This window comes from Podarcis tiliguerta (assembly GCF_965153285.1).
Source record: "Podarcis tiliguerta genome assembly, chromosome: 14".
NCBI classification, from domain to species: Eukaryota; Metazoa; Chordata; class Lepidosauria; order Squamata; family Lacertidae; genus Podarcis; species Podarcis tiliguerta.
The window spans coordinates 53,243,468-53,270,461 of NC_139547.1; the positions used below are offsets into that span (position 1 = coordinate 53,243,468).

Below are 26,994 nucleotides of genomic sequence, written 5' to 3' on the forward strand. Positions count from 1 at the left end.
GCTGGCTTCCTTGAGGAAAGGCAGCGCGCGCTCACGGGGAGTGGAAGGGGCAAAGGCAATCAGGCACTCCCCAGGGTACACGGGAGGCCACTGTTTCTCAGACACCATGAGAGAGTGGGAGTGGTGGAAAACAAGGCTAATGCCAGCACATCACCTTCCACCAGCACATCCACAGTCAAACAAGACAAGACACAAAAAGGGAGATTGGCAGAATTCTCTACAAGCAACAGAAAATACACTCTCTCTTTCCTCTCTGGTCCAAGGCAGGCAGTCCGCCCCCTCTGGACTTACTTTGGCAGTTGGGCTTGAATTCCAGCACAAGGAGAGAGGTGGGCGCAGCTGCTGCTGCTGGGGAGTCTCCTGCGTTGCTGAGGAGAAGCCCAGTAGTGCCTTCTCCAGAAGAGTCAAGGGGCTCCTCTGCCTCCGAGGCCCCCGCAGGCACGTCCTCCTCCACCGAGTCAGAGGTCTCCCCTTCCGAGCAATCTTCCTCCATCCTCTTCTGATTCACGCTGAACTCCAAGTTCTGCCGGAGTTCCTGCCACAAAATTCCAGAGAGCCAGGTTGAAAATCTCACAACAAAAAAAGGATCCAAATCAAGGCTGCTACCTGGTATCCGTTTACCTTGCAGAAAACCTCAGTAAACTCAATGTGACTCTGCTCTGGGTTGACGTATGTAAGATTCTGCTATAAATCCCCTTCCGTATCCAACATGCTGCGGCAATGAAGAGGTGCAGGGTGAATCAAAGTCGGGCCATCAGGAGGCAGCGGCTGTTGCTGGGAGCTGTCAGCTCTATGCAGGTCCCAGGAACACCCAGAATCACAGCTAGGAGAACTCAGATGAGTCACCCAGCCAAAAGAAAGCACAGCTTGCCGAATGAAGCTCAAATCCTCAGTTCTCTGCACCCCTTGTTCTACCAGAGCTTGTTTATTTCTTCCTCATCCCTTTTTCCTTGTGTATTTTGTTGTTTAGACTCAGCCTCAGAGGACTGTCTTACCAGTGATCATTGCAAAGTCACTCTGGGAGACTTTTTGACTGAACAAGAGGGATGAGTCTTGCCGAGCCCTGGCCTGTGACCCGACACAGAGTCCTCAGAGGATGATCCAAGCACCCTGCAGGTTGAGGACCCTAAGCAGCAGGCAGGGCCCCCTGATGAAGGTTTCTATACCTGGGACCCCTCCCTGCCACAGCCATTTAGGGTATCCTTTAGAGAATGATACAGGTAAAAAGGCTGTCAATAAATAGGACAGCATGCAGATGAGGGAGACTATGACTGCAACCCTAAACACGTTTACCAAGCCATAAGCCTGACGGAACACTTGCAGTAAACAGACCTAGGGTTGTGCAGTAAGAGAAAAACCAAAGGCTATTGAGGGAGAAAGACCCCTCTCTCTTTGCCAACAGGGGATCAAGGAGGGGCTGTCATTGTCGGGGGGGGGGCACCTATGAAGAGCTCCTGCCCAAGTCCAGCAGAGCTTTTGATTCATCTCGTCAGGGTTCTGGAGATGCTGCCCACCAGGCCAACCCAAGGCTACCTTCATGTCCTCCATGCTGAGAAGCAACTGTTCCTTTTCAGCATAATTGCTCATACTTTGTTCTGCCCTTGGAACGGAGAGGATATAGCCACTGGGGACTGTGCTTTCTGGAGATTTGAGACTCTGGAAACAGACAGAGAAGTAGCAGTAAATAAGCTTCCTGATGCTTCTCTGCTTAGGAGAGGCAAATTGCCAAGAGCAAACCCTGGGGATGCTGCCAACATCCACCAGACTTCATTTCCGACACTCTGCAGGGCAAGGTAAGCATCTTGGAGGCAGTTTCTGTCAGGGAGAAAAAACACCACACTTGCAAAAACTGGTGAGAGGGGAGGATGTTAGAGGTACAACATCTTGTGCAAGCTTGGTGTTCTTCACAGAGCACCAGCAAATGATACAGGTTCCCTGCGACATGTTCCTTCTTCCATAGCTGCAACCTGAAACCTGTACAGCATCGGACAGGCCTCCTTGGAATGTCTCCTGCTTCTTTCCACATTCCACCTGGAGACACGGATCAGCCAGCTTTTTTCCTCCTACACCACTCTTGCTTTGTTTGCCATCAAATCTGACAAAGAGGAGAACTTTTAAGCTTGCACGCTATTTTGACATTCTGGTGAGCCTAATGCAGCTACTGCCCTAATATGGATTTTTTACAGTTACCTTAAATATTGTTTAAAGTTGCAGACCACAGTTTAGCACAAATCAAAAACAAATCAGCACAAAGGTAAAGCAGTGGATCCTCATGACACGTGCAACAGCTGGTGTTGCTGCTCATGAATGCAAGACCCACAATGGATTCAGAGGTTTTGCTGGAGACATCACCTTCCTGCGAAAGACCCAAGAAGAAATATGTGAAAAAGCTAAAATTCCTTGGCTGGGTGGCTAGTTTGAGTCTGTGCATGTGCAAATGTATGTGTGTGTGTGTGTGTGTGTGATGAACTTAAGAAGAAACAAGGCACAAAAATCAATGCAAGACCCTTCTTGGAAGGGAGAATTGTTTCCTGGTGTTAGTGCTAGAGTTCCACCTTCGATAATAAAAGATGCTTTTCGCAAAATGGTGGAGGCACATACCTGGCGAGCGTCATCCTGTTCACAGTCACTTGAATGCGAGCTTAGGCTTTCATAAGGTTCAAAATCCTCAGAGTACTCTGAAGGAGGAGAGACATGGAGTCTGGATCCACTTTCTGTTTTGATCTGCACTGCTTTCTAGAAAATGGAAAGCCCATTGTGTGTGTTAAGTTTGACTCTTTTGAGGAATAAACAGGAATCTGCTACTGCCTTCACGCTGGCAAGTATCCATTGTAATCCCACCAGCTATTATTTGGCTGATGTTCTGTGCCTGCCCTCGCATCCTCTGGGCTCTGGAATGGCCTTAATCCAGTCTAATGGCCACCATTGTTTTCACACTTTCTCTTGCATGCTTTCGGCCCTACGTTAACAAGCTGAATCCCTTAAGCGGGATCGAACCAACAGGCTAGAAGGCTTGATGTGTAGAAGAAGAAGAAGAAGAAGAAGAAGAGGAGGAGGAGGATTTGATATCCCGCTTTATCACTACCCTAAGGAATCTCAAAGCGGCTAATATTCTCCTTTCCCTTCCTCCTCACAACAAACACTCTGTGAGGTGAGTGAGGCAGAGAGACTTCAGCGAAGTGTGACTGGCCCAAGGTCACCCAGCAGCTGCATGTGGAGGAGTGGAGACGCGAACCCGGTTCACCAGATTACGAGTCCACCGCTCTTAACCACTTCACCACACTGGCTCTCAATGTGAACCTGCAATGTAGGGCTAATGTGGTGCAATGGTTAGGTTGAGCATCACTCTTGGACTAGGCTACAAACTCAGTGCCCAGCTCTACACTTCCCAAGTGAAACTGTCTTTTTTCATCTTCATCCTCCAGGGACATTTGTTCCAAATCGGACACTCCTTGGCTCCTGCTGGCTTTCCCCCTGACCCCAGTGATCAGTTTAAAAGCTGCTCTGCCACTTTCCCCAACCAGAATCTGGGGCCGTCAAGGAGCAAAGTGGGTGCACCCTCCTCCTCCCTACCTGGAGCCACCCTCGGCGCTGGATTTTACTTGGTGCACTTTGCGTGCTCCTCCCTTGTAGGTTGCCGTCGTCGTCTTGTAACAGGGCTCTCGAACTGGAACCTGAAAGGAAATTTGGAGCTGAGTCTTGGAACAAGGAGGGTTCAAAGGCTGTCAAGTGCCATTCCTTGCCCCGAGGCAAGGCTTTCAACACACAAACTCTCCTACAGATTATCGTGTGCCCTAAGGACAGAGAGGAACACGGTTCCAAATGTGGGAAAGACTCACACCATGAGTTACTGGGACTAGCTGCTCTGTTAGCTCTTGAGCTGCAGGGCAGGTGTATCCCCAGCTGCACTGAAGGTTCCTAGAATTCAGAAACTGTAGGGGGAGGGGCACATCAGGCAAGGGCTGCCCATCTTGCATGCAGCAGCAGTGCTTTGGGTGCTTCCTTCCTCTCCCAAAATGCCTTCTGTGTCGGCTGACCAGGGAGCAGTGCTGGTAATGGCAGGTATGGGACACCAGGCAGTGAGCCTGGCAGCTTATGCCCCTTTCTCACTATATGCTTCACCACACACACACGTCACAGCTTTCGTTAGCTGTAGAAGGACCTGAGAATGGGGACTAAAAGGGGCAGAGATGATGCTGTAGCATCTTGGAGGCGTTAAAGTCACTTGAAGAGAGTTACTGTAGATGAAATGGGAGGGTGGGGTCAACTAGAACAAAATGCCTTTCCTGAGCTGGTTTCTATTCTAGGCTCTGCACATGGCAGAAAGCCTGTGTGCCCAAACAGAGAAATCGACCCTTCAGTGGCACGATGCAAGGCAGATGGAGTCCGCTTTTGTCTGGGTGATTTACTAAAAAGCTAGAGATTCCCTAAAGTCCACCAATGTGTGTCAAATTCACAAATAAGGTGGTGCGATCAGGAGAACCTCTTAAGAGCTGGGGGGTGACTTCTGTGTTGAGCCTTCACTCTTGCTAAAGACCCTTCACTCTTGCCCAAAGTTTTCTTCATTTAAGGATTCTCAAGGCCAGCAGGTACGAGGTGGCACACTGGAAAATGACCACCAGCTTACTTTCTGCCTACTCCTGGTGCAATGGTGTTTCAATACAGTTATGTCACGAAGGAACTCACAGTTTCCCCTTGCTGTTCGTGTGCCACTTCTGAAAAAGTTCTGAGGGTTGACTTTCTTGCGGTGGTTGGTTAGTTCTGAGTTCGCTCCGTTCACATACAGAATAAACCCTTGTTCCAGCTGCTCCAGCTTAATCTGCATAGGGTCCTTTCTTCTGAGCTCTTTCAATATCCTAAAATATGCAGCACACCAATTTTATGATTTGAGGGTTCTCCAAGGATCACGTTCTCTCTACAGAAAATGCTACCGTGACGACTTCTGTGGTGATGCAGAGGTCTCCACAAAGCCACGATGGAGCTCCTCCTACAAATAGCTGAGGAATGCCATCAAAATTTATCCAAATTTGGGGGAGCTCCGAGTGAGAGAAGTAGTCTGCTGCAGCCTGCCTCTGCTCAGAGTGCAGGCTCTGCTGGATCTAAGGACAATATAGAATCATCTTGCCCCGGAAGGAGGGGTTCCTGGGAATCCCCAAGATGGACTGTTGAGTTTACTAAGCTACTGCTTGCTTTTCTACAAATCTGTGGTTTATTGATATTTTAAATCAATAAGCTGGTTTTCTGCCTTTAAAAATGCTATCCAAGAGCCACCTCCAAGTTCACGTCCTTGTCTGCAGTCTGTTTGTGTAGAGGATTCTTGCAGGAAGACCTTCATGGTCTGAGCCAGATTCTTTCCTGACAGGATTTATTTATTCATTACTACATTTCTATGCTACTTGTCTTAAGCTGACATCAAGAATGTTTGAATAAATAAATCCTGCCAAGAAAGAATCTGGCTCAGAGGTTGCCTGCCTAAGGTGCTGCTTTCTACCCAGGCCTTTGGCCATTAAACAATCTACAGCCTTTTAAAAGTGTGGAGACTATTACTATGGTTTTTGTTTTCTTCTTTTTCATTATGCCATGCTACGTGTGCTTTTAATGTTGCACACTGCCCTGGGATCTTTGGATAAAGGGTTATATACGAATTGAATGAATGAATGTCCCATTCACAAGAGGCAGTCAAGCAATGCTTCTTTCAGCAGATCTCAAAGAATAGGTGTGAATATATGAAGAAAGAAGGTCTTCAGACAGGCTGCTCCCATGTTGTTTAGGGCTTCATACCCTCGCAGTAACACCTTAAATTTGGGCTGCCAGCATATTGGCCATTAGTGCAAATTCTCTTGGAGTCAATACCTAGAACAGCATGACTAGGATGTCCTCGTCCAGGAATCACCACGGCTGTCACATCAAAGCTGCTAAAAGCCAGAGAGGCCCCAAGCCTCTAGCAGCAAAGATGGCTCAATCGCAAGCCCATTCGGAGCAGTCAACTGGCCCATCACCCACAAAGCCTCTGACCTGCCAGGATTCATTGGCCCTTGCCCAGCCTCCTGCCATATCTGAGGAGGCAGCAGATCTGCAGACCTAGCCAGGGCCCCCAAAATCTGTTCTCCTGGCCTGCCGGTCATCCTTCAGCCTACCTGTTTCTATGCTGAAGAAATACTATATGTTGATCATGTTTTTCATCAAAGTCAGTCACCATGTCCTTTGGTTAAGCCTGAAACACAGAAACAAAGCAACATTTTTGCAGGTGCCCTGGGTGGTGTTTATAAAGCTGTCTACATTGGAGGCCGCCACTCTATCCCCTTTGGAGTGAATTCCAGTTTAATTTGGCTCCAGATAAAGTAATTCCTTCCAACTGTCCTGAACCCAACATTCAGCTTCATTGGCTGGCACATGTCGCCCTGCAAATCCAATGCCTGACATTCTGCCTCGGCTGCCTAAGTAGCTGGTGCCCACATGCTGGTTGTGTTCTTGTTTGGGGGTGGGGAGCAGGGAGGCTGCTGCAGGGGGATGCCTGGCTTTGGGGGTGCCCATGGTGGTGCTCCTTCAGCCTACCGGTGAATTTCTCATGCCCAAAGTGGCACCTCTCCTAACAGAACCCTTGCGCAAGCTGAGTGGGGCAGCTGTGGCGCTGCCTCCTGGGGGGCCTGGCCATCTTTCCCCATCCTGGTGCTGCCCTCCAGATGCTGTTGGACTCCAACTCCCATCAGCCTTTGGCACTCCCTGCCTAGAGGAGCCAGGATGCTCCCTCCTTGCTGTCCTGACAGGCAAAGGCCTTCTTTTTCAAACAAGCTTTTGGGAACACACTGTTTTCAAGGAAAGGGCTGGTGCCATGCTGTTGTCATGGTAATTATTTGCATGGTTTTAATTCTATTAATGCTTGATGGCTTTTGAGAGAGAGATTTTCTTAGAAGAATCATAGAACTGTAGAGCTGGCAGGAACCGCAAGGGTCATCCTAGCCCATCGAGGAAGGGCTTCTTCTACGTTTATAGCTGTTAATTTATGTATAAACCGCCTTGAGGAAAAAAGCAGGGTGTGTGTGTGTATGTGTGTGTGTATATATATATATATATAGAAAGAGACAGAGAGAGACAATAATTTGGTTTGGCATCTGTCCGTTTCAAGAGGAGACAAAAGGGGAGTGCAATATTGCAGGTGAGGTTGAACTAATAATAAGTCAACATAATAATGATAATGATATAACTAAAAGAGCATCTCCACCCCCCATTCTTCAGTCTGGACCCTGAGGTCCAGCTCCAAGGGCCTTCTGGCGGTTCCCTTACTGTGAAAAGTGAGGCTACAGGGAACCAGGCAGAGGGCCTTCTCAGTGGTGACGCCCGCCCTGTGGAACGCCCTCCCACCAGATGTCAAGGAAATAAACAACTACCTGACTTTTAGAAGACATCTGAAGGCAGCCCTCTTTAGGGAAGTTTTTTATGTCTGATGTTTTATAGTGGTTTGATAATAATATTTTTTATTAGTTTTACATATAATCACATTGCTTAACATCATACCCTCTTATTAAATCTCTTTGGCTCAACTGAGCCTAAGGACTTCCCTCCCTCCCGCCTAATGGTTTACAAACTTAAATTTTGTATCACTGCATTTCACTCTTTCCTATTCTTGTTCTATCATTACCTCAAGTTATTACATTACTCATCCTGAATAGGTAGTAATTTCATCTTACAAATCTTTTTTATCGTGTTTTTAATATTTTGTTGGGAGCTGCCCAGAGTACAAATAAATTATTACTTTTATCATTATTATTAATTACGACTAGTCCCTGCAGCCAGCACGGCTGGCCAGTGGTGCCAGCGGAGGCCTGTGGAGCCGCCCGCCCCCCCCCCGGCTCCTCCCCGCGCCCCCCAGCGCCTTTTCCCCGTCGCCCCGCTCGCCCCCTACCCCGCACTCGCCCCGCACTCGCCGGACCCTCCCGGGGGCGCCGCGGCCCTGGCAGGCGCGGCGGGGCTCACTCCATCCTCTTCCTCCTCCTCTTCCTCGCCCTGCTGCCAGGCGCCGCTGTTGGGCCGTTGCCATGGAGACCCGGCGGGAAGCGGCGCTGGGCGGGGCGGGGCGCGTCATTTCCGGCGCGCCGGAAGGAGGGCGGGCGGGCGAGGCGCCATGGAGGCGCTGTGGGCAGCGCTGGGCGAGGTGGCGCTGGAGGGCCTGGACGGCGTGACCCCCGGGGCCCTCTGGGAGCGCCTGGCCGGCCGCGTGCCGCCCTTCCCGCTGCCGCTCGAGCCCGAGGCCCGGCAGCTCCTCTGGGCCTCCCTGGCCGCCCACGCCCAGCTCCGCTTCTACCTGCTCCCTCAGCCCAGGCCGCCGCTGCACCTCTACGACCGGTGAGTCGGGAGGGGCCCCCAGGGGTCATCTAGTCCAGTCCCCCTGCGGGAGCAGCGGCGCCTCGGACGGGAGGGGCGACCCCGAGCCTCTCCTTAAGAAGCCCCCGCGAAGGAGAGCCTGTTCCGCCGAGCGGATATCTCCCAGCCCCCAGCCCCCCGTCAGGAAGTTCTTCCCAAGGGCTCGGATGTCATTCACGCTTCTAGTCCTGGGGAGGCAGACGCTGGGGAGGCCCCGTGGCTGGCTCCGCCAAGATATGGGAAAAGGAGTTTGAGATAAGACTGGCGGGATCCTAGTGCCCCCAATGCTCCAGTTCTCGAAGAAAAAAAGGTGCCAGTACTGTGTACCATTGAGTTCCTCCAGGAAAAAAAACTGGATGTACATTTCCAAAATATAAGATTAAAAAAAAATAAAAATAAAACCTACATACAGCAACAGTGTTTTGTGTTGTGTAGGCTCCTGTGATGTAAGTCACGGGCCCCGCCTGCTAGCCTGCTCCCTAAAATATCACTGGCTTGCTCCTTTCTATATATAGGGTGCCTACATTCTGCATGTGCAAATGGCTTTAGATACCTGTTAGGTCCATCAATTACCATATGGCATATCTTCAACACAAAAAAGTGACAATTTGTTGTTGACAAAGGACAGCTGGCCCCATTACCTTCAGGAGCTTAGGGCTGCATCAAACCTAAATCTGGCCCTGCCATCATGCTTGGGATGTGCTGTGTAGAGTTCTGGTCGCCTCCCCTCAAAAAGGATATTATAGAAACTTCAGAAAAGGGCAGCCAAAATGAGACAAGGACATGATGGAGCGGCTCCCCTACGAGGAAAGGTTTCAACATCTTTGTTTAGAGGAAGTGAGGGGAGCTTCTTTAAAGACAAAAACAAAAAACACACTTGCTGCAAATCTTGGGCAGACAGGCTGGGGTTGAGAAGAGCTAATTCTCTTCTTCTCATTTTAGGTATGAAGAAATTGATCTTGAAACAGGAATACTGGAGACCAAGAGAGATCCTGTTCCTTTAGATGACATTTATCCTGTGCACATGATTTTGGATCACCCTGAAGGCATTCAGGGTTCGTGCCAGTATTTTAAAGAGAGGCTGGATGTTACTGACCTGGTCAGAACAAAAGACCTACGGCCCCTTTGCACATATACAGAAGCTTATGAGAAGTGAGTAAGCGTTTGCTAGTTGCTTTTGCGCCAGGCTCTCTATTGGTGGGGCAGAGGTCTGCAGAGTGGGCAAGTGGAGCAGGACTGTTAAATTTATTCTGTTCCAGTACTGTCCACGGAGTCAAAAGGAGAATTGTATAGCTTTGTCATAAGGTAGAAAGAAAAGTGTATTTTCCAGTAAAAGTTTGAATGCCGGTGTCAAGCATACCTGGAACAAGATGAAGGATTGTGACAATGTCACTATCATTAAGACTTGGTGGATGTGGGTGGGCAGGTGTCATTCTCAATTGACACATCAGTGTGAAAGCTTATTCCTGGAGGACAAAAGAAGGGTGGAGTGCCACATGTATGTACCTAAATTTAGGCTAGCTAAGTCGAGATGGGAAGAAGGGTGCCTTTGTGGGAATGTGCTAAAACAAGGGCCACCAAATGGTGGTTAACCTGTGGCCTTCCAGATGCTGTTGGTCTCCAACACCTGTCAGCCCCAGTCATCATGGTTAGGAATCATCATTCCAGTCCAGCAACATCACAGCAGGGGCACAGGTTAGCCGCCTGTTCTTTGGGCTAATAACCAACAAGCCTGCTCCTTCCAAGTTTATCCTGTTAAAAAAAGGCTGCAAGAGAAGAAATACCTTTGCCTGCTTGTCACTTCTGTGGTTCTGTTACTAACTGCGATACTCATCTTGGGAAGAAGGAAATGTGGGAATCTAGTAATTGTCAGCTTTTCCTCTGCTTGCTTGGAAGTAATTAGTGAAGGTGTAAGTGGAAGTTCCTTTAGCCTCTTGCTACTGAGAGGTGATTGGGTTTGCTACGTGGTGCTTGCTTAAAGTGGCTCTTGAGCCCACCAGCACTCCAGATTCATGGGAGCTTTGGTCAGCTTTGCAGTGTCTTTTCGGGAATAGGGAGGATCTGGACAAGAAAGCCTATTGTTTGGGTGGGGTCGTGAGTTGAAATGTGCCCACGTTGCTTTGCGTATTCCAGCCCTACGTATGCAGTCTGAGCAGCCACTACTAGACACAAAATGATCCCAAGAAAGAAAATGCTGCATAGCTTGATGGCAATGCTGCTGTGGCACAGAAAGTGGGTGATTCATTGGGGAATGGGGGAAATTACCTTCCTTTTCACGTCTTACTGCTTTGCAGGTGGGGAGAGAAGCTGGTGATTGTTGCCTCTCAGATGCTGCGTCACAGAACGCTAATAGGATGGGAAGGGGATCCAGACTTAAAACTTCCCGACTTCTCCTACTGCATTTTGGAGCGCTTGGGGCGTGCCCGATGGCAGGGAGAGCTGCAAAGAGACCTCAGCGCAGCTTTTAAGTAAGTGCCCGGGTTGCGGCCTGTTGCAGTAACTCATTCTGGCTCCAGCTGTGGCGCTTCACTGGCAGAAGTGATAGCATGTGGGCAGACGTCCGCCTCTGGCTTGGAGAAGATACCTTGTCCCGTGGGCTGGCATAAGAGGATAGGATTGCCTTGGTTTGTTTTGCAGCGGTATTCTGGAATGTCTAAGTTAGGCTAGAGCCTGTCTCTTGTGGAGTTGCTATGATGATAGACAAGCCTCACCCCCAAATCACTGTGGACACGCCACAGCCCTGAGCTGTATCCAGAGCCCACCCTTTCAAAGCATCACAGGCCTGGCAAATGCTAGCTAATTGCTTGGGGGAAGCATTCTTTAGCCCATTTTATCCCAGCTTAAATTTTAAGCAGGCTTAACATAGTGTAAGACACTTGCATGGTTCCCTGGAAGATGCAGGTTCTGGCCCTGTTATTGTCGGTCTACACTCTACAGCAAACTCCGGCCCTCCAGATGTTTGGGACTACAATTCCCATCATCCCTAGCTAACCAATGGTCAGGGATGATGGGAATCGTAGTCCCAAACATCTGGAGGGCCAGAGCTTGCCTATGCCTGGTCTACAGGGTTAGCTTTTGTCTCCTTTCACCTTCTGTGGTGTGCTTAATTTTCATAAAATCTGTCCTCATCCTAGGGTGGATTCCGGGAAGCTTCATTACCACCGACGAGTCCTGGACAGAAACGGGCTCATCACCATGCAGTCCCACGTGATCAGGCTGCCAACGGGGGCCCAGCAGCACTCCATCCTCCTGCTCCTGACCCACTTTCATATTGACAGGTGTGTGTTGCAGGGAGGCCAAGAAAGCAGTGCTTGGGGGGGGGGTATTTTAATTGCTTCCTCCCACGCTCTTCCCCTGATCTATATGTACCCCTTCACCTTCACAGGAATGACAAATCAGTACCTGAGTCCCCACCACCACCCTGGATAATCACAACTTGGGGGAGTGACTTAGGTGGGGGAAATAGCGTGGGAGGAAATGACTGAACAGCCTTCATTGCTGCTCTCCTGATCAAATTATCACTTTATTTAAAAAGATTTTAGACTATTTTTGGGACAGAGTGGCCTCCTAAAGCCATTTATAGCCATGTGCAAATATAAACCCATAAAATCCAACAGCAAAACCAGTTAACCAATTAAAATCCACCCCAATAACATTCAAGCCAGGATACCAGCAGAATATCCCATCTAGTTTTAAATAACAGCATGTGATAACCTATATCCGGAACTCCCCAGTGTGGCACCAAGACACCCTCAGGTACCCCAGTCATAGGCCACTTTGCTTGTTTTTGGTATCACCTGGAGAATATTATTCATTGTGGAGACACAGAAAGAGAAATGTGATACTCTCTCTGAAGCCGTTTTGCATTTCCCCCAAAATTGAAAGTGTTCACAGTTCCTGTCAAAGAGATTTGACTCTGAAATGCATAGAGCAAAATAAACATCTTCCAGCGAGTACTGGAGCTTGTCGCCTCTCTGACTGGGGCAGTTTTGTTGTAGCCCAGAGGAAGGAGAGAGTCTGGTCTTGGTATCCAATCTAGCTGAGCCCACAGGATGAAGCCTCTTTCATCCTGTGAGGGCGGCAGCAATGGTGACTCTGTCTTCTTCAGGGTAGATTTGATTTCAGTCAAATCGATTTAAATCACGATTTAAATCACTAGTCAGTAAGACTTGATTTAAATCTTTTTTTTCTTTTTTTTTTACAGAAAGACTCATTCTTGCTGGTATAATCTTAATATTTACAACCAGATAAAGGTTTCATTTTTGGAATAATAAATTTTCAGAGTAGTTTTTACAGTTATATCAAAAATTACTGATTTGGCTATACTATTAGAGATACATAGACAGATAAATATGAAATTATTGTGAGGTTATATAAGTTAACTGTTTATATTTGGACAACTTTTCTGCTGTACTTTATTGGAAGGAGAAAAATAATCGTTTCCTTAACAATAATTTAAACAATTAATTTAACTAAAACTATAACATTATAGCATATGTATCCATGTTTGTTAACTGGTTAAACGGTTTTTTTTAAAAAAACAAACCAACAAACTTAGACTGAGTTTTAGCACAAATGAAAAACTGAAAACAAATCCTTGTTTCCTGTTGAATAGCCTTTGGACTATAATGTAACTTAAACAGAAAACTATCTTTAGAAAGATTTTTCCTCCAAAAGCATTTAATTTTAAAAATACGATTTAAATAAAAAAAACTCACCCTGCTCTATGCTCTTCCATACGTCAAGCAAGATTTCTGCCCCCAACCTGCACTTCCTCCTGCCTGCCCCCTAGTCTTGCCCACGTCCCACCGGAGCACCACTTACCCATCCGAAAATCCAATTTTTTTAAAAAAAAACCATTGATTTTTATCCACCCTGGTCTGCTTCTTCCTAGGGGTGGCCAGAGCTTTCCTTGTGCCACTCACAGCTGGCGCCCCACCCAAGTGGCAGGCGTCCTCTGGCTATACGTCTGAGGAGGCATTGGTGCCGCCTGCTTACGGTTGCCTCTCTTGGGGTTTTAGGAGGAGCAAATACGATATCCTCATGGAGAAGCTGTCCACTATGCTGAGCAAGCGACCTGGTCATATGGAGACGCTGGCGAGCATAAGGGAGGAATTGGTGAGCACCTGGCTGTTCTTCCATGCGCTTGAAACCCGTCTGCGTGCATCTGAGTGGGTGGTGCTTGTTTTGCCGGAGTCTTTCTGATGGAGAGGATCTTCTCAGGTGGTGTTTCTTCCCCAGAGCCGCAGGGGAATTTGGGGGTGCCAACCCATCTGCCCTGCTGTGTTTCGCCTCCAGCGAGAGCCAAGCAGAAATGTGTCTATTCTCTCTGTGGGCCTTTGGAGCAGCCCTTGTTTCTCTCGCTTCTTGAGCCTCCGAGGAGGGTTGGGGGCTTGGCATGAGGCTTACAGGGGAAACAAGCTTGCCTGCCATTCTGTCCTGAAGTCAGTTGCGGCCAGCCCTAAAACTGCTTCTCTCTCATTGCACAACGACAGGGTCTCTGTGAGAAAACATTTAAGCGTCTCTATCAGTATATGCTGAATGCCGGCTTTGGAAAGATTGTGACCGTGCCGTTACAAGACGTTCACCCTGATGGAGGTCCCTTCAAGACCAAGAAGGGTAAGAGGGGGGCACCTCACAGCTTCTGGAAGGGGGTCAGGATGCCTTGGCACTGCCATCCTTGCGCAGAAGAGTAGCCTTGTAAGTCGCTTTGGGGTGCCTCGGACAAGATAAAGCGATTAACAAATTTAATTTTATTATTATTGCTGCTGTTGTTGTTCTCCTGCTTTAAAGTGAAGGGGGGGGGCCCTGCAGAAGCTCTTGCCCCCACAGTACTTCTCTCTAGATCAGGGATGGGGAACTTTCAACCCTCCAGGTATTGCTGACTCCATCTCCCATCAGCCCCAGCCCCCAGGGCCAATGGATATGGGAGTTGTAGTCCAAACACAGGTGTTTCCTGTCCCTGCTCCGTATGCAGGGGGCTGAACACTCTGTGTTAAAATTGGGGGTGGAATGAGGCCTTTTTTAGGCATATCACTCCCAGAGGCACAATTTCTTGAGGTTCTTTTATTTATTGTTTATTTGTTAATTTTATTTATTTGCTTAATTTCTATCTCTCAAAGGAGAAACATTTTGGGGAAAAGAAAGGTAATCACTAAAAGAAAGTTAAGTTACAGATTAGCAAAATGATACGATTAAAAATGAAATACTTGAAAACAGTTGTGTATCCTGACAGCTGCATCGGCATTTCATGCTAGTTGTGTTTGATTTGTTTGTGCTTTGCCTAGAGCTGCCGGTTTTCTGCCTTGCTAAGTCTGCTTTTGTGTTTTGACAAACTGGGGGGTATGCTTGTCCTTTCACTCCCAGGAACTGACGTAATGGTTCGCTGCCTGAAGTTAGTGAAGGGGTTTCGGAAGAAGGTGGATGATTACCATGACGACGACGAAGAAGAAATGATCACCAAAGCCGTGCAGCCTGTGGACATTGTCTACGAGAAGGATATGCTGACTCAAGCGTATGAGCTAAGTAGGTCAATGGCTCAGGCCCCAAACACCTGAAAGGCTGCCTCCTCCCCTTCCAGCCCCCTCAGGTGCTGGGGTCAGTAGAGGGGGCCTCTTGGTAGTTCCTTCACCCTCAGAAGTTTGGGGGTGGCGCCCGAGAGAGAGCCTTACCTGTGGTGGCCCATCATCATTATCATCATTTATTATTTATACCCCGCCCATCTGGCTGAGCTTTCCCAGTCACTCTGGGCGGCCTCCAACAAAATATTAAAATACCGTAATACATCAAACATTAAAAGCTTCCCTAAACAGGGCTGCCTTAAGATGTCTTCTGAATGTCAGGTAGTTGTTTATCGCTTTGACATCTCGTGGGAGGGCGTTCCACAGGGCGGGTGCCACCACCGAGAAGGCCCTCTGCCTGGTTCCCTGTAATTTGGCTTCTCACAGGGAGGGAACCACCAGAAGGCCCTCGGCGCTGGACCTCAGTGTCCGGGCAGAACGATGGGGGTGGAGACGCTCCTTTAGATATACTGGATCTGTGGAACTCCCCACAGAAGTGTGCCTGTCACCTTCATTAGACAGCTTTCAGCGAATGCTGAAGGCACATCTCTTTACCCTGGCCTGTGACACTTAAGGTGTATGTTTTTAGGACCCGCCTTATCCTTCTGCCCATCCGAACTCTGCTACCATTCAGCATCTTTGGGGGGACCTAGTGTTATGCTTTCCCCTCCTCCCCCTCTGCAGTTGAAAGCTGGGGGACCAAAGGCATTTCTCAAGCTGAACTCCGAGCCGCCATGAATGTGGGGAAGCTGGAAGCCAGGATGCTCTGCCGCCTCTTGGAGAGATACAAAGTGATCAAGGTAAGGCTTGTCAAGGCCTCCGCTGCTGGCCTTGCGCATGGGCCCCTTCCCCAACGTGCAGGAAATGCCAGGTAAAGGCTGAGAACGGTCTTGATCCTTGCTTAGGGATTCATGGAAGACGAAGGCAGGCAGCGGACGACCAAATACATCACCTGCACGTTTGCGGAAGAGAGCGACCTCAGCCGGCAGTTTGAGCGGGAGAAGGCCCGGAGTGAGCAGCTGGCCATGGCCAGCGTGGTGGTGGCCCCCGGCGACTCCTTGCCTGGCGAGGAGCAGCTCTCTGCAGCCGAGGAGGAGGAGGAGGAGATGCCTCTGCTCTCTGAATCGGAGAACGAGGAGGAGGCGGCGAGAGAAGGCGGGAAGCCGAGGAGCGCCAGCTCAGCGTCACTGCTCAGGCTCAGTTTCCCAGGAGGAGGCAGCCCGTGCCAGTCGACGCCAGTGAAAGGTACAAGGGGTGAGCTTTGGCCAAGAGGGCCACTTCCTTCCTCAGTGGCCCTGTTAGGCTCTGGGTCTGTCTGTCTGGATCTTGCAGCCTTAAAAACAGCAAAGTGGTTTGTGATGTTGCAGAAATTGCATGACTCTGGAACTCTGAGTGCTGAGCTCTTTCTCTGTACAAAGGGGGCAGGTGGGTGGGCTCCCCTCACAACCGGTTGTGCTTAATTAGGGGGGTTAGAATTGCTCAAGATCGCCAGAAATCCATGATCTCTCTAAGCATCTGACCCATTGCCTGTGATACAGCAAAGCTTGCAACAGTTGCTTGGTTGTGTTGTTGACCAGCTATGTGTTTCCTCTCCCTCTCTGTCTTTTCTTAAAACTAGCCAAGAAATTGCTAGCTCCGAGGACCCTGGGGAGGAAGCTGTCTCCGTTGCGCCCTTCTGAATACCCAGAAGAGCTTCCTGAACACACGACAAACGATGATTCCGCTTTGGACACACTAAAGCAGGAAAGCGGCCTCTCAAATTGTGCCCATTTTATAGATCATACTGGTGATATGGCTGTGGTTGAGGAAGTCAAGCTGGAGACTCCCAAAGTAAGAGGCCTTAAAGCCTAAACATTTACTGTTAGTGTGTATGTTTTGGCACAATTGGGGTGGAGAGTCTTTCGCAAGGTGTGAGCTGGGACGGGGGGGACCAGAGTCACTGGAGGCGGGGTCACCTCCCTTGCCAAGCCTGCTATGGGCAGCTTGGACATGCCTCGGAGGGCCACTTTTGCTGTGGGTTGGCTGATGGAGGAGCCAACGTCAGGCGGTTCAGCCTCAGGGAGTGAGAGGGGATGTTCCTGGGGGCTTTTGAGCTGGCATTTCCACAACCCAGTGAGCATCAGAAGGTGGCACAGCAATCCATTTATAAAAGGGGAAACCAGTGAAATTTATAAAAGTAGAAATGGAGGATCAAGAAGATAATTAAAAGAGGTGTGGGGAAAGGAGACAACGGGGGCGGATGGTTTGCAGGCGATGAAGGACTTGCTCACAGATTTATTGACAGCTGCACGAATTATGATAGCTAGGAAGTGGAAGGGGCAAGCAGAATATAAAATGGAAGAATGGTATAAAGAGGTGTGGGATGTAGCTATTAAAGATAAATTAACATGTGCCATTACGGTAAAATGGGGAATATATCCTCAAATATTAATTTGAGGAGTTATGGAGGGTGTTTGTAAAATTTGTACCGTTGAAATGGAAAGGGGTCAAAACACTGCAAGAGGTGTTGAAATTTTGGGGAGGTTGGATAGTTACAATGGAATGGTCTCGGGGGTGGGGTGCACATTTTTATTCTTATTTCTTTATGTTTATTACTTTGTCAAAATAAATAAAAGACAAAAGAGAAGGTGGCAGTGCTTCTGCGCTGGTCCAGGAAGTGTATCAATCTGTCCTGAACCTCTACTTCAGCAGAGGGCCCTTGTTTCACGCACCAAAGGTTCTAGCCACAAAGAGCCAGGAGTGCATCGCAGGCCTTGCACACCATGTCTCACCTGGGCGTTGAAACCTGTCTCATACCCAGGGGGGACTAACTCCTAGGGCCCCAACACTCCCTCAGTCTGGGTGCACTGAAAGTCTCGTGCATGGTCGAGAACCTGTGCACTTCTTGCCAAACTCAAACTTCAGTCCAGCCCCAAAGCCACAGTCCCAAAGGGTGGATTCCCTTTGGGGTTGATGCCACAGGCTTAGCCCACTAGCAAGTCTGCTTTTAGGGCTACCAAATGGCCAAGCAGCTGCTGAGCCCCAGTTGTAACAATCAAACTTGGCGGCTCTTGCTTCAGCCTCTACAAGTTCCACCCAGTTTCTGCTACAGGGGACCCACAACTTACGTGTGGTTTACTTCCGCAATTGCAGCTTTGTGCAGGTGGTACCTGGACGATAACCTTGGTGTAGGTTGCTGTGTGTGGAAAGGAAGTGGGTGTGCAGAGGAGGGTGGGGTGGCGGCCAGTTTGTCCAGCTCCCCCTTTCTCTCTCACTGCCGGGGGCTTCACTTTTGGTTTCCTTGTCCTGAGTGTGGCGTAATGAGCATCTGGGCGGCAGGATTTCACCTGGCCTCTATAAACTGTGGTTTTCTGCCCCTGTGCCAGAAAAGCTGTGATGTCAAGAAGAAAGAGAAGGGCTGGCGAGCCTCGGGGGGGGAGCGCTCCCACGAGACCTACCGCCTGCTGAAGCGCCGCAACCTCATCATAGAGGCCGTGCGCAACCTCCGCTTGATCGAAAGCTTGTTTGCGTAAGTCGGGGGTTCGGAAGCGAGCGCCAGCTTTCCCCCCTTGCCTGCCGGGCAGCCTGCTCCACCAGGGCAAATTCCACAGGGAGTGAGTTGGGCTCCTTGGAGGAAAATGTGGGATTGGATGCAATAATAAGTGTGTGTATGCCTTGTTGCAGCCTTCAGAAGATGATAATGGACCAGGAGAAGCAGGAAGGGGTTTCCACCAGGTGCTGCAAGAAGTCCATTGTCCGCCTAGTGCAGAAGCTCTCCCAGGAAGGCCTCCTGCGCCTCTTCCGCACCACGGTCATCCAGGATGGCATCAGCAGAAAGGTACACCGCCTGCCAGGACTCCCCCTGGCATGTTAGCGTTGCCCATCTGGGTGATATTGGAGGTGCAAATCTTTTCCAGCTAGTGAATTTGGGGAAGGGTGAAGGAGATGGTTGAAGTTAAGTCCTCCTAAAGCAATGGTTCTCAACCTGTGGGCCCCCAGATGTTGTTGAACTACAACTCCCATCACCCCTACTTAGCCAAGCCAGAGCTCAGGGATGATGGGAGTTGTAGTCCAACAACATCTGGGGACCTATAGGCTGAGAACCGCTGTCCTAAAGGGTCTCAAGGTACCCAGTGATAAGAAAGAGACAGCAGCCTGAGTCCTCTGCCGGGGAGCCACTGCCGCTCATAGAATCATGAAATTGTGGAGTCACAAGGGACCCCGAGGGCCATCTAGTTCAACCCCCTGCACTGCAGGAATCGCAGCCAAAGCATCCCTGATGGATGGCCATCCTGTAGGATGGGTTTAACTGCAGTTTCTCCCTCCCAGCTCCCACACGTGTGGGTTGAGCAGAGTTCTAAACTCCCAATCTTGGCAGAACAATTAAAAGCATAGGAACTGGGCTGTAAAACCTTATTCTGGGCAAGTCCAGCTACAAAGTAAGCTGGCTCTCCCTTTCTTGCCCATTCAAGAACTTGTAAGTTTAAACAAAATATTTACTTACTTTATAATCATGCATTGGTTCACAACAATAGCAGCAGTAAAACCAATGCAGGCAAAATACTTTTATGTACTGTATAACCAGCTCCAGGCACCTGCCTAAAGTTGGAGCACCCACCACTGGTCAAAGGAAGAGGAACAGGAAGTACTAGATGCTCCTTTCTTTCCAGGAGAGGAGGGGAAATGACATCACACAGAGCCTGCTCTATCAACTGTACGTCTATGGTCTGAATATTCGTCTATTGGCAATACAGCTGTGTGAAATTTAGCCCCTTCTCATGCCAACTGACCAGAATATGCACGCTAGGTTTGGCTGCTAATCTCCCGCACTTCCAACCTCTTGCTTAAAAACTTCCGGTGAATGGGAGTCCACCACCTTCTGTGGGAGCCTGTTCTGCTGTTGAACACTTCCATGGCCAGAAAGTTCTTCCTGATGTTTAGTCGGAGTCCCCTTTCTTGTAACTTGAACCCAACGGGCAATCCTAGATGGACAAGGAATCTTACCTGCTCTGAAGGGCCAGTCTGCTCTGCTTGTCTCAGCGGCTTAGCTAGCTGCTTGGGTGCCGGGGGGGGGGGGGGCAAGGTGCCTGTGGCGCAAGGCACACCAGAATCCCAGTGCCTGAGCCCCGTTCTGCTCCGAAGTCAGGCCCCTCTCGCTTTTTTGGGCAGCGCAGAGCCTGCAGGTGCCCAAGTCACTGCGTCACTCCCAGGAGAGACTCGTGGGTCGCTCACAGTAAGTGCCGCCCCCCAGGGTGTGCTCAGTGCCCCCCCCAGCTACACCTCTGGCTTGACTGGGCCATGTGTGTGTCCTCATCCTCACCTGGAGGAAGTCCTTGGCATCTTGTCCTCCAATGGTTTGATTCAGCCTCCTCTCTGAAGACTCTGCCCACGGCTTCTCCCTCTCTACTCTCAGTACTGGCATTGCCACCCGCCTGTTAGAATTCCTGCTCTATGATTACAGTCATGGGATTGTTGTCTTTCACATGGCAGTGTATGTTTTGACTCCACAGAGTGGGAAGTGACGGAGACAGGATGTTTGTGTTACTGTATTCCGTGAAGTGGGACTATTGTCCTTTGTTCTTTTTCTCTTTGTTGTCTGATGCTAGAGAGAGGGGGAGCCATGTTGCAGTGCTCCGTGTGTGTTTAGATGTAAATAAAGTAGATTAGCCAAAATGCTGAGTTGCTGAGGTCTGTCACGCGCATGATGCGCAAACTCTGCGGATCCCTAAGTGTGCCGGTGTCGGTTGGCATCGGTCACTGTGATGTTCGGGTTGAAGAAAGCTTTTGAAACTCCCGAACGACTGACCAGGAGGGAGGGAACATGCCAGTCGGGCATGTGTCTCTGCCAGGGTCCTACTCGAGTGTAGACTGAACTCTGCCTCCTCTCTGAAGACTCCGCCCATGGCTTCTCCCTCTCTGCTCTCAGTCCTGGCATTGCCACCCGCCAGCGCCTCCCACCCAGAGTGGCCGTTCCTCCTAAGTGGCCTTGGGCTGGAGCTCGTCCCCTGCTCAGAAGGCTGCCTGGGGCCTGGGGCAGAAGCAAGGTGTCTCCCAAGGAGCTTCACAGACAGGAAGGGGAAAGGGCTGCCCTCAGCACGGCGCTTCTTTTGCTCGGCCTCTCCCCACCAAGCCTGCTTCTGTCTCTCTCTGCCTCTGCTTGGCAGGTGGAGTTTGTAGTCGACCCCTCGGTGAATCCCAGCGACCCACTGGTGAAGAGCGCGATTGAGCAAGTTCGCTTCCGAATCTCCAACTCAAGCACCGTGAACAGGTAGGTGGCGGGAGGGAAAGAGTGTGGCAGGGGCTGCCAGCATGAGCTGGGCAGGCTCTGACTGGCAAGATTTCCAAGCAACAGGAGGGCGTTCAGAACTGGGCAGCTCCCTCCCTCCTCCACCCCCTGGTGATTTGGGCTGGTGGACTGAGATCTCTTGTTTATTTTATATGTAATGTATGTACTGCTGTGTCATAGAAGTACATTGCAGTTGTTCACAACAATATAAAATAATAAAACCATGCAGTAAAATCATAAAAAGTTGAAATCAAAAGAATTAAAAAGAAACAGCAGTAGACCATTGGTGTGTGTGTGCTCTTAATGGCCTGCCTAGGCCTGGCGGAACAGAAAAGTGGAACAGAAGGTGCCCACTGAATCTAGTGGCAGGGTGTTCCACAGGACTGGGCCAATGACACGAAAGGCTTGGTTTCTCTTCCCTCTGGCACCCATGCCCATGACACTTACCTAGGGGAGGTGCTTTCCTCCTGCCTACTTCCTGGTGGGGGGAGCCCTACCCTCGTGGGGTTTCTGAAACGCTTCCCAGTCCTCTACAGACACCAGTTGTCCTGCTTGCGGCTCGAGGAAATGGCAGGAGGCAGATGGCTGCAGAAGAGCCATGTTCCTGGCTAGTGGTTCAGTGAATATTGTGGTGTTTCTGGGGGCTGAGCATTGTAGCCTGCTTTGCAGTTTCCCAACAATGGTGCCTAGCTTCACTTTCCCTTCATACCTGCAGGATTAAAGTCCCACAGACGCCAATGTCTCAGGAGAGTTTGGACGAAGGAAGCCAGGAATCTGGACTTGGGGCTGCCCTGAGGGAGATGGAGGGCTGCTTCTCTCCTTGCAAAGCGGAGGCGGCTGGCAGAAAGGCGCGCGCTGCCAAGTTAAGCTACCACCCAGTCACAGGTAGAGGCCTTTCCTGCTTCTGCTGCTTCCGGCTTCCTGAATTGGGGAGGGGGGTGTTCTGTGTAAGGAGTGGGGGGCAGTAGCTCCTGCCTGTGTCTCTCCAGCGCAAACCCTCTGCTTCTCTTCAGTGCCAGGCCTTGGGCGCTCCCTGGGCTTCCTCCCCAAAATGCCTCGCTTAAAGGTGGCCCACCTCTTCCTCTGGTACTTGGTTTACGGGCACCCTCTCAGCGCCCAGCAGAGGAGATGGAGCTGCAGCCAGGAGGCGGCGGACGGCCCGCAAGGCCTTGACTCCAGCCTGCCTGGCAGGACGGAAGAGAAGGAGCCGAGAGCAGCAGCCGGGAGCCAGGAAGGCTGCGAGGCGCTTGAGGACCAGGCAGGTGAGGAATCGGGAGCAAGCAGGGAGGACGGCTCGGTGCTTGGTCTGAAAGCATTTCTCCGTCGGTTCATATTTGAAAGTTTTTTGAATAAAAGCAATGAAACTGTATAATAAAAAGAGAGTGTAAATCGGGTCAGCAGACTTTTTCAGGAGGGGGCCGGTCCACTGTCCCTCAGACCTTGTGGGGGGCCGGACCCACCACCTCCCGAAAGCACCCCCCTCCTGAAGAGCCCCCCCCCACCTATGCCACTCATGCTGCAGCCGCTGACACTGAGAGGGGTCTGTTGCGGCCGTGAGAACCGCTTTCTCTCCTTCCCTTGCAGTGTACGTGGACGACGCCTCGTGGAAGCGGCACGTCCCTCCTCTCCCGCTCCACCGGGAGTTTGGCCATGGCTGGGCTCTCGTCAGCGACATCCTCCTCTGCCTGCCGCTGTCCATCTTTACCCAGATAGTGCAAGTCAGCTACAAGGTGCTGGGATTTCTCTTGGCCGAAAGGCAGCCGCCCCTCGGGGCTTCTGCTCCCAATTTCCCGTCAGTTCTGCTGGGGCTACAAGTTGCCCCCCGGTCCTTTGGAGGGGTGGCAGTTCAATCCTTTGGTGGTGGGATAAAAGCTGCTTGCCACACCCAGGGGCACCGCAAGCCAAGGCCACGGGCGGAGGTCCTGGCCAGCCTCCTGTGGGGGCCTTTTCAGCTTCTCTGCTGCTGCCACAGCCTTCCTTGCGGTTGTTCTGTTTTTTAACAAAATATCCCTGGGCTTCGCTTAGAAAAAGCAGAAAGTTAGCCAGACTTAAGTTACATTGCAATTTAATTCATAATTTTTAGGTAGATAACCTGGAAGATTATTTAAATGATCCCCTGAAGAAACACACCTTGATCCGATACCTTCCAAGGTCGATCCGCCAGAAGCTCCTTTACAAGAGGTAAGCATCTTCAGCAGGTGTAGGTTTGGGCAAAGGGTGCTATTTCAGATTAGCGGAGAATACCAAACTTTTCAAAGGTCCAGCTCCACGAGCTCAGAATCCAAACCTGGCCAATATTAGAGCAGTGCGAATCATTCTCTAAAAAGGTAGAACGGCCGTGTGATTTTATAAGAGCTGTCCATGTCAAACCAACACCACTCTCATCCTCTGGATAAGGTAAAATGCAACTGAGAGCCGAGAGAAGGCTACTAAGAAATAGGTGCAGTAAGATGAAGGGTTCAGAAAGGAGTCAAAGGCACAAATGTCAGGCATTGTGAAAGAACATCTCACTTTGTGTCCGCAAGTGATGTCGGTCCTGCCTCTTTCTCTCCTCTTCTGCCACACCCCCCCCCCCACTCCATTACACAGGGCTTCGTGATCACAGAGCTCATGTCAGTAGCATAAAAAACCTCAGCTTGCAATATAGTCTGTTCACTAAACAGCCATCCACCGGTGCGCCAAGGCCTTCCTTAGAGAAAGGAGAGGGAACGGATTCACTGCTTTAGCCCCTGTTGACCCAGAGCATCATCTTGCGGGCAGGGGGATGCCTCTTGGCTCTCAGAGGTTGCCTTGGTGGTCTGCTTGAAGCAGCTCTGAACTGAAACGGGTGCCCTGTAGACACTCCCCACCCCGCTCCTTGGGCCGAGGTCAGAATGTCTTGAACTGGGACCCAGGGAGGGCTATACATATTCCACAGGACGGTTCAAGCTGTTTGAATATGGGATATGTCAGAGAATTATGCATACTGGAAAACCTGCCGGGTCTTTCTCTTGTTTTTTTTGCGGGAGGAGAGGGGAGGTGACTGGTGGAGTGCCTGGAAGCTAACTGACAGAAATAAGTTGACGAGTCTAAAGTTCTTAATCTCTTTGCTACAGGAGATACATCTTCTCAGTAGTGGAAAGCCTTCAGCGGCTGTGTTACATGGGGCTGGTTCAGTTTGGACCCACAGAGAAATTTCAAGAAAAAGATCAGGTAAGGATACTGCTACGTATCTACACCTCTGCCACTTGACGCTCAAAGCAGCTTACTTTTTTTTAAAAAAAACACCAATGCCTACAGGAGTAATGAGGGAAACTTCCCCTGTCCCCAGTGGGGAAGGAGATCCCCAGGTTCTGCCTGCCTCCTGTCCCTCCAGACTTACAGGGTCACCAGATGCACCTGGGCAGGTAGAAGAGGCTCCAGCCCCGCCCCTTCCCTGCATTGCACAGGAGCTGTGCCTGCCTACCTGTGTTTCTCATCTAGTCTTCTGTTAAATATTTGTCCTTGTTGATTAACGAGAGAAACCCTTTCCAGAAGAAAAGTGTTTTAGTCTGTGGCAGCAAAAGAAGGAAGCACTCTAAAGAGCGACCTATTCTTGCAGAAAGATTTGTGAAGTCTGCTTTGCCCTGTGTTGCCCTCTCAACCTGGGTGGAGAGGGAGAAAAATGCCAACCCTTAATGCCAGATAGGAATGAATTGCAAGGAATGCAGTCTGTGGCCGCTTAGAGGTTTGCAAAAGAAGCAGAGTGCCTATTTGCAACAGCAGCATTTGATGGCGGCCAAAGTGCCCTAACACTGCTAAGCAGTTAACACCTCAAGGAGGCAGAACAGCCTATGAAAGTAATCGCGGCGTGTGAATATCCCAGTGTCCTCCTCTAGTGCAGACTTTGTGACAATCGATTTGCCACTTTTGGAAAAGAGAAGTGGTTGCAAAGCTGTGGTGCCAAGCTGCACCTCTGTGGGTGCAGGCCATTCTTGTCCCCACCTGTCTCCGGAGCTGGGATTGTTCTTTCCCAAAACACTTGGTTGCAGCTGGAATGGCCTTGAGCCGCTGCATCATATTGCTGGCCGAACAACTGAGCCTGGCCCAGGGTGGCCCACCCCAGCAACACATTTCACAGGACGGCTTCACGAGGCTTGTGAAGATGTCCCTGCCTCTTCAGCAGTGCATTTGTGTGTGTGTCAAAGGATGCCTCCGGAAGGAGAGCACTTGGCTGCTATCCAAACACGCAAGGAAGGGGTACCCTAGTTTTGACTTAACTCCCTAAATCCCTCGAGTCTGTCCTTGCTCGGTTGCTTTGCCCTTGAGCTTTTGTGGGTGTCTTGCAGGTCTTTGTCTACCTGAAGAAGAACGCTGTGATTGTGGACACCACCGTCTGCGAGCCCCACTACAACCTGGCTCAGAGCAGCCGCCCCTTTGACAGGCGCTTGTATGTTCTGAACACTCTGCAAGACGTGGAGAACTTCTGGTTTGATCTGCAGTGCGTCTGCCTCAATACGCCACTAGGTACAGAGCCAGACTCACTAGCCGCTGTCTTCCTGCGCTGACGGCCCCTTCCTGCCTCCTCTCATCCCACCCTCTCCTGCCATATCCTGCAGCTCTCAGCTCCTAGCCTCTGGCCACCTGCCTCTGCATTCTCTGGCCCATGGCAGAGTTGGTGCTGCTGCTGCTGACCAGCTCCTCTTCTTCCTCCTTTCAGGAATTGTCCGCCACCCCCGTGCCAGGAGGGGTGGAGCACAAGCCAGTGAGGCTGGCACCACCCTGGACGTGGCGCTGGAGCAAGAGTCGGCAGCCCATCGGCACAACCTTGAGCGCAAGTGTGCCATGCTGGAATACACCACGTACGTTGCTTGCTAGGAACGGGGCGTGTTGCAGAGTTGGGGTGTTGCTTTGGCAGGGCAGAGCGCACCCAGGGCTGGAGGGTGACTCCCATCCGCCAGCGGAGGCAGGGCTGGTAAAGGGGTCTGGCAGGGAGGAAAAGAGGAGCCCCCTAGGCTGCCTCCAGGTCTTAGCTGGTCAGATCTGAGATGCAGGGGCTTAAATGCTCCTTGGTTGCGCTGAAATGGACATCTATGTGTCCTAGAAGGGAAGCGCCGTTGAGCCCTTTCTGTGCGGATTCACGCTCCTTGTACAGTCACACCTCGGGTTGCTAACGTGATCTGTGCGGGAGGCACATTTGCAACCCGCCTGAAGTGCCGCGTCTGCGCATGTGTGTGACGTCATTTTGCACTTCTGCGCATGCGTGAGCACTGAAACCCAGAAGTAACCCATTCCAGTACAGTCATACCTCGGGTTAAATGTGCTTCAGGTTGAGTGTTTTCAAGTTACACTCCACGGCGACCTGGAAGTAAAGGAGCGTGTTACTCGCGGGTTTCGCCACTTACACATGCACAGACACTCAAAATGATGTCACGTGCATGCGCGGAAACGGCAAAATGCGACCTGTGCACGCGCAGACACACAGTCATGTCTCATGTTCTACTCAGGATTCGAACAGGGCTCCGGAATGGATCCCGTTTGCATCCAGAGGTACCACTGTACTTCTGGGTTTGGCGTGGTCTGCAGCCCAAGAACACGCAGCGTTTGTAACCCGAGGTATGACTGTAATAGGAATGCAGCAGATAGGATCAAAAACAATGTAAAAGAATCTGGAAGGCCCATTGGGGTGTCCTACCCCTCTCTTTTTAAAGGCATTTCTTTATTTGCCTTTTCAGAGTTAATACAGAAAAGGCCCAACACAAAAACTAAGCTGTGCTACAGCTACTGCTGTCTGGAAGAATCAGGCTCCCTTTCCTGAAGCTGGGCTAGCGGCAGCAGCAGCAGGAAGTG

At 50.4% G+C, this 26,994-nt stretch overlaps 2 protein-coding genes across 17 annotated transcripts in view; one reads left to right on the forward strand and one right to left on the reverse strand.

Annotated features, from left to right (window-relative positions):
* Positions 1 to 8,069, reverse strand: part of KATNIP (katanin interacting protein) — a 32,502-nt gene extending 24,433 nt beyond the window's left edge. For 2 of the 10 annotated variants that reach the window (XM_083413884.1, XM_083413878.1), the window contains exons 1-7: positions 7,926 to 8,023; positions 6,138 to 6,214; positions 4,687 to 4,856; positions 3,574 to 3,674; positions 2,602 to 2,736; positions 1,534 to 1,656; positions 292 to 535 (exon numbers count right to left, since the gene is read on the reverse strand). In XM_083413884.1, coding sequence (XP_083270010.1) covers positions 292 to 535; positions 1,534 to 1,656; positions 2,602 to 2,736; positions 3,574 to 3,674; positions 4,687 to 4,856; positions 6,138 to 6,199 — 835 coding nt within the window. In that variant the 5' untranslated portion in view covers positions 6,200 to 6,214; positions 7,926 to 8,023. Of the gene's footprint in view, positions 1 to 291; positions 536 to 1,533; positions 1,657 to 2,601; positions 2,737 to 3,573; positions 3,675 to 4,686; positions 4,857 to 6,137; positions 6,215 to 7,688; positions 7,713 to 7,778; positions 7,801 to 7,878 lie in introns of those variants that run through there. The other 8 variants (XM_083413876.1, XM_083413877.1, XM_083413882.1 and 5 more) reach the window with 8 other exon arrangements.
* Positions 8,070 to 8,085: 16 nt separating this feature from the next.
* GTF3C1 (general transcription factor IIIC subunit 1) overlaps positions 8,086 to 26,994 on the forward strand; it is a 37,587-nt gene continuing 18,678 nt past the window's right edge. For 2 of the 7 annotated variants that reach the window (XM_083413872.1, XM_083413869.1), the window contains exons 1-20: positions 8,093 to 8,343; positions 9,304 to 9,513; positions 10,656 to 10,829; positions 11,496 to 11,639; positions 13,383 to 13,479; positions 13,857 to 13,980; positions 14,728 to 14,886; positions 15,606 to 15,721; positions 15,827 to 16,175; positions 16,540 to 16,751; positions 18,287 to 18,429; positions 18,585 to 18,738; positions 21,065 to 21,168; positions 21,902 to 22,071; positions 22,200 to 22,448; positions 22,771 to 22,916; positions 23,270 to 23,367; positions 24,282 to 24,378; positions 25,494 to 25,671; positions 25,865 to 26,006. In XM_083413872.1, the coding sequence (XP_083269998.1) occupies positions 8,123 to 8,343; positions 9,304 to 9,513; positions 10,656 to 10,829; positions 11,496 to 11,639; positions 13,383 to 13,479; positions 13,857 to 13,980; positions 14,728 to 14,886; positions 15,606 to 15,721; positions 15,827 to 16,175; positions 16,540 to 16,751; positions 18,287 to 18,429; positions 18,585 to 18,738; positions 21,065 to 21,168; positions 21,902 to 22,071; positions 22,200 to 22,448; positions 22,771 to 22,916; positions 23,270 to 23,367; positions 24,282 to 24,378; positions 25,494 to 25,671; positions 25,865 to 26,006 (3,287 nt within the window). In that variant the 5' untranslated portion in view covers positions 8,093 to 8,122. Of the gene's footprint in view, positions 8,344 to 9,303; positions 9,514 to 9,968; positions 10,057 to 10,655; positions 10,830 to 11,495; positions 11,640 to 13,382; positions 13,480 to 13,856; positions 13,981 to 14,727; positions 14,891 to 15,605; positions 15,722 to 15,826; positions 16,176 to 16,539; positions 16,752 to 18,286; positions 18,430 to 18,584; positions 18,739 to 21,064; positions 21,169 to 21,901; positions 22,072 to 22,199; positions 22,449 to 22,770; positions 22,917 to 23,269; positions 23,368 to 24,281; positions 24,379 to 25,493; positions 25,672 to 25,864; positions 26,007 to 26,994 lie in introns of those variants that run through there. The other 5 variants (XM_083413874.1, XM_083413873.1, XM_083413870.1 and 2 more) reach the window with 5 other exon arrangements.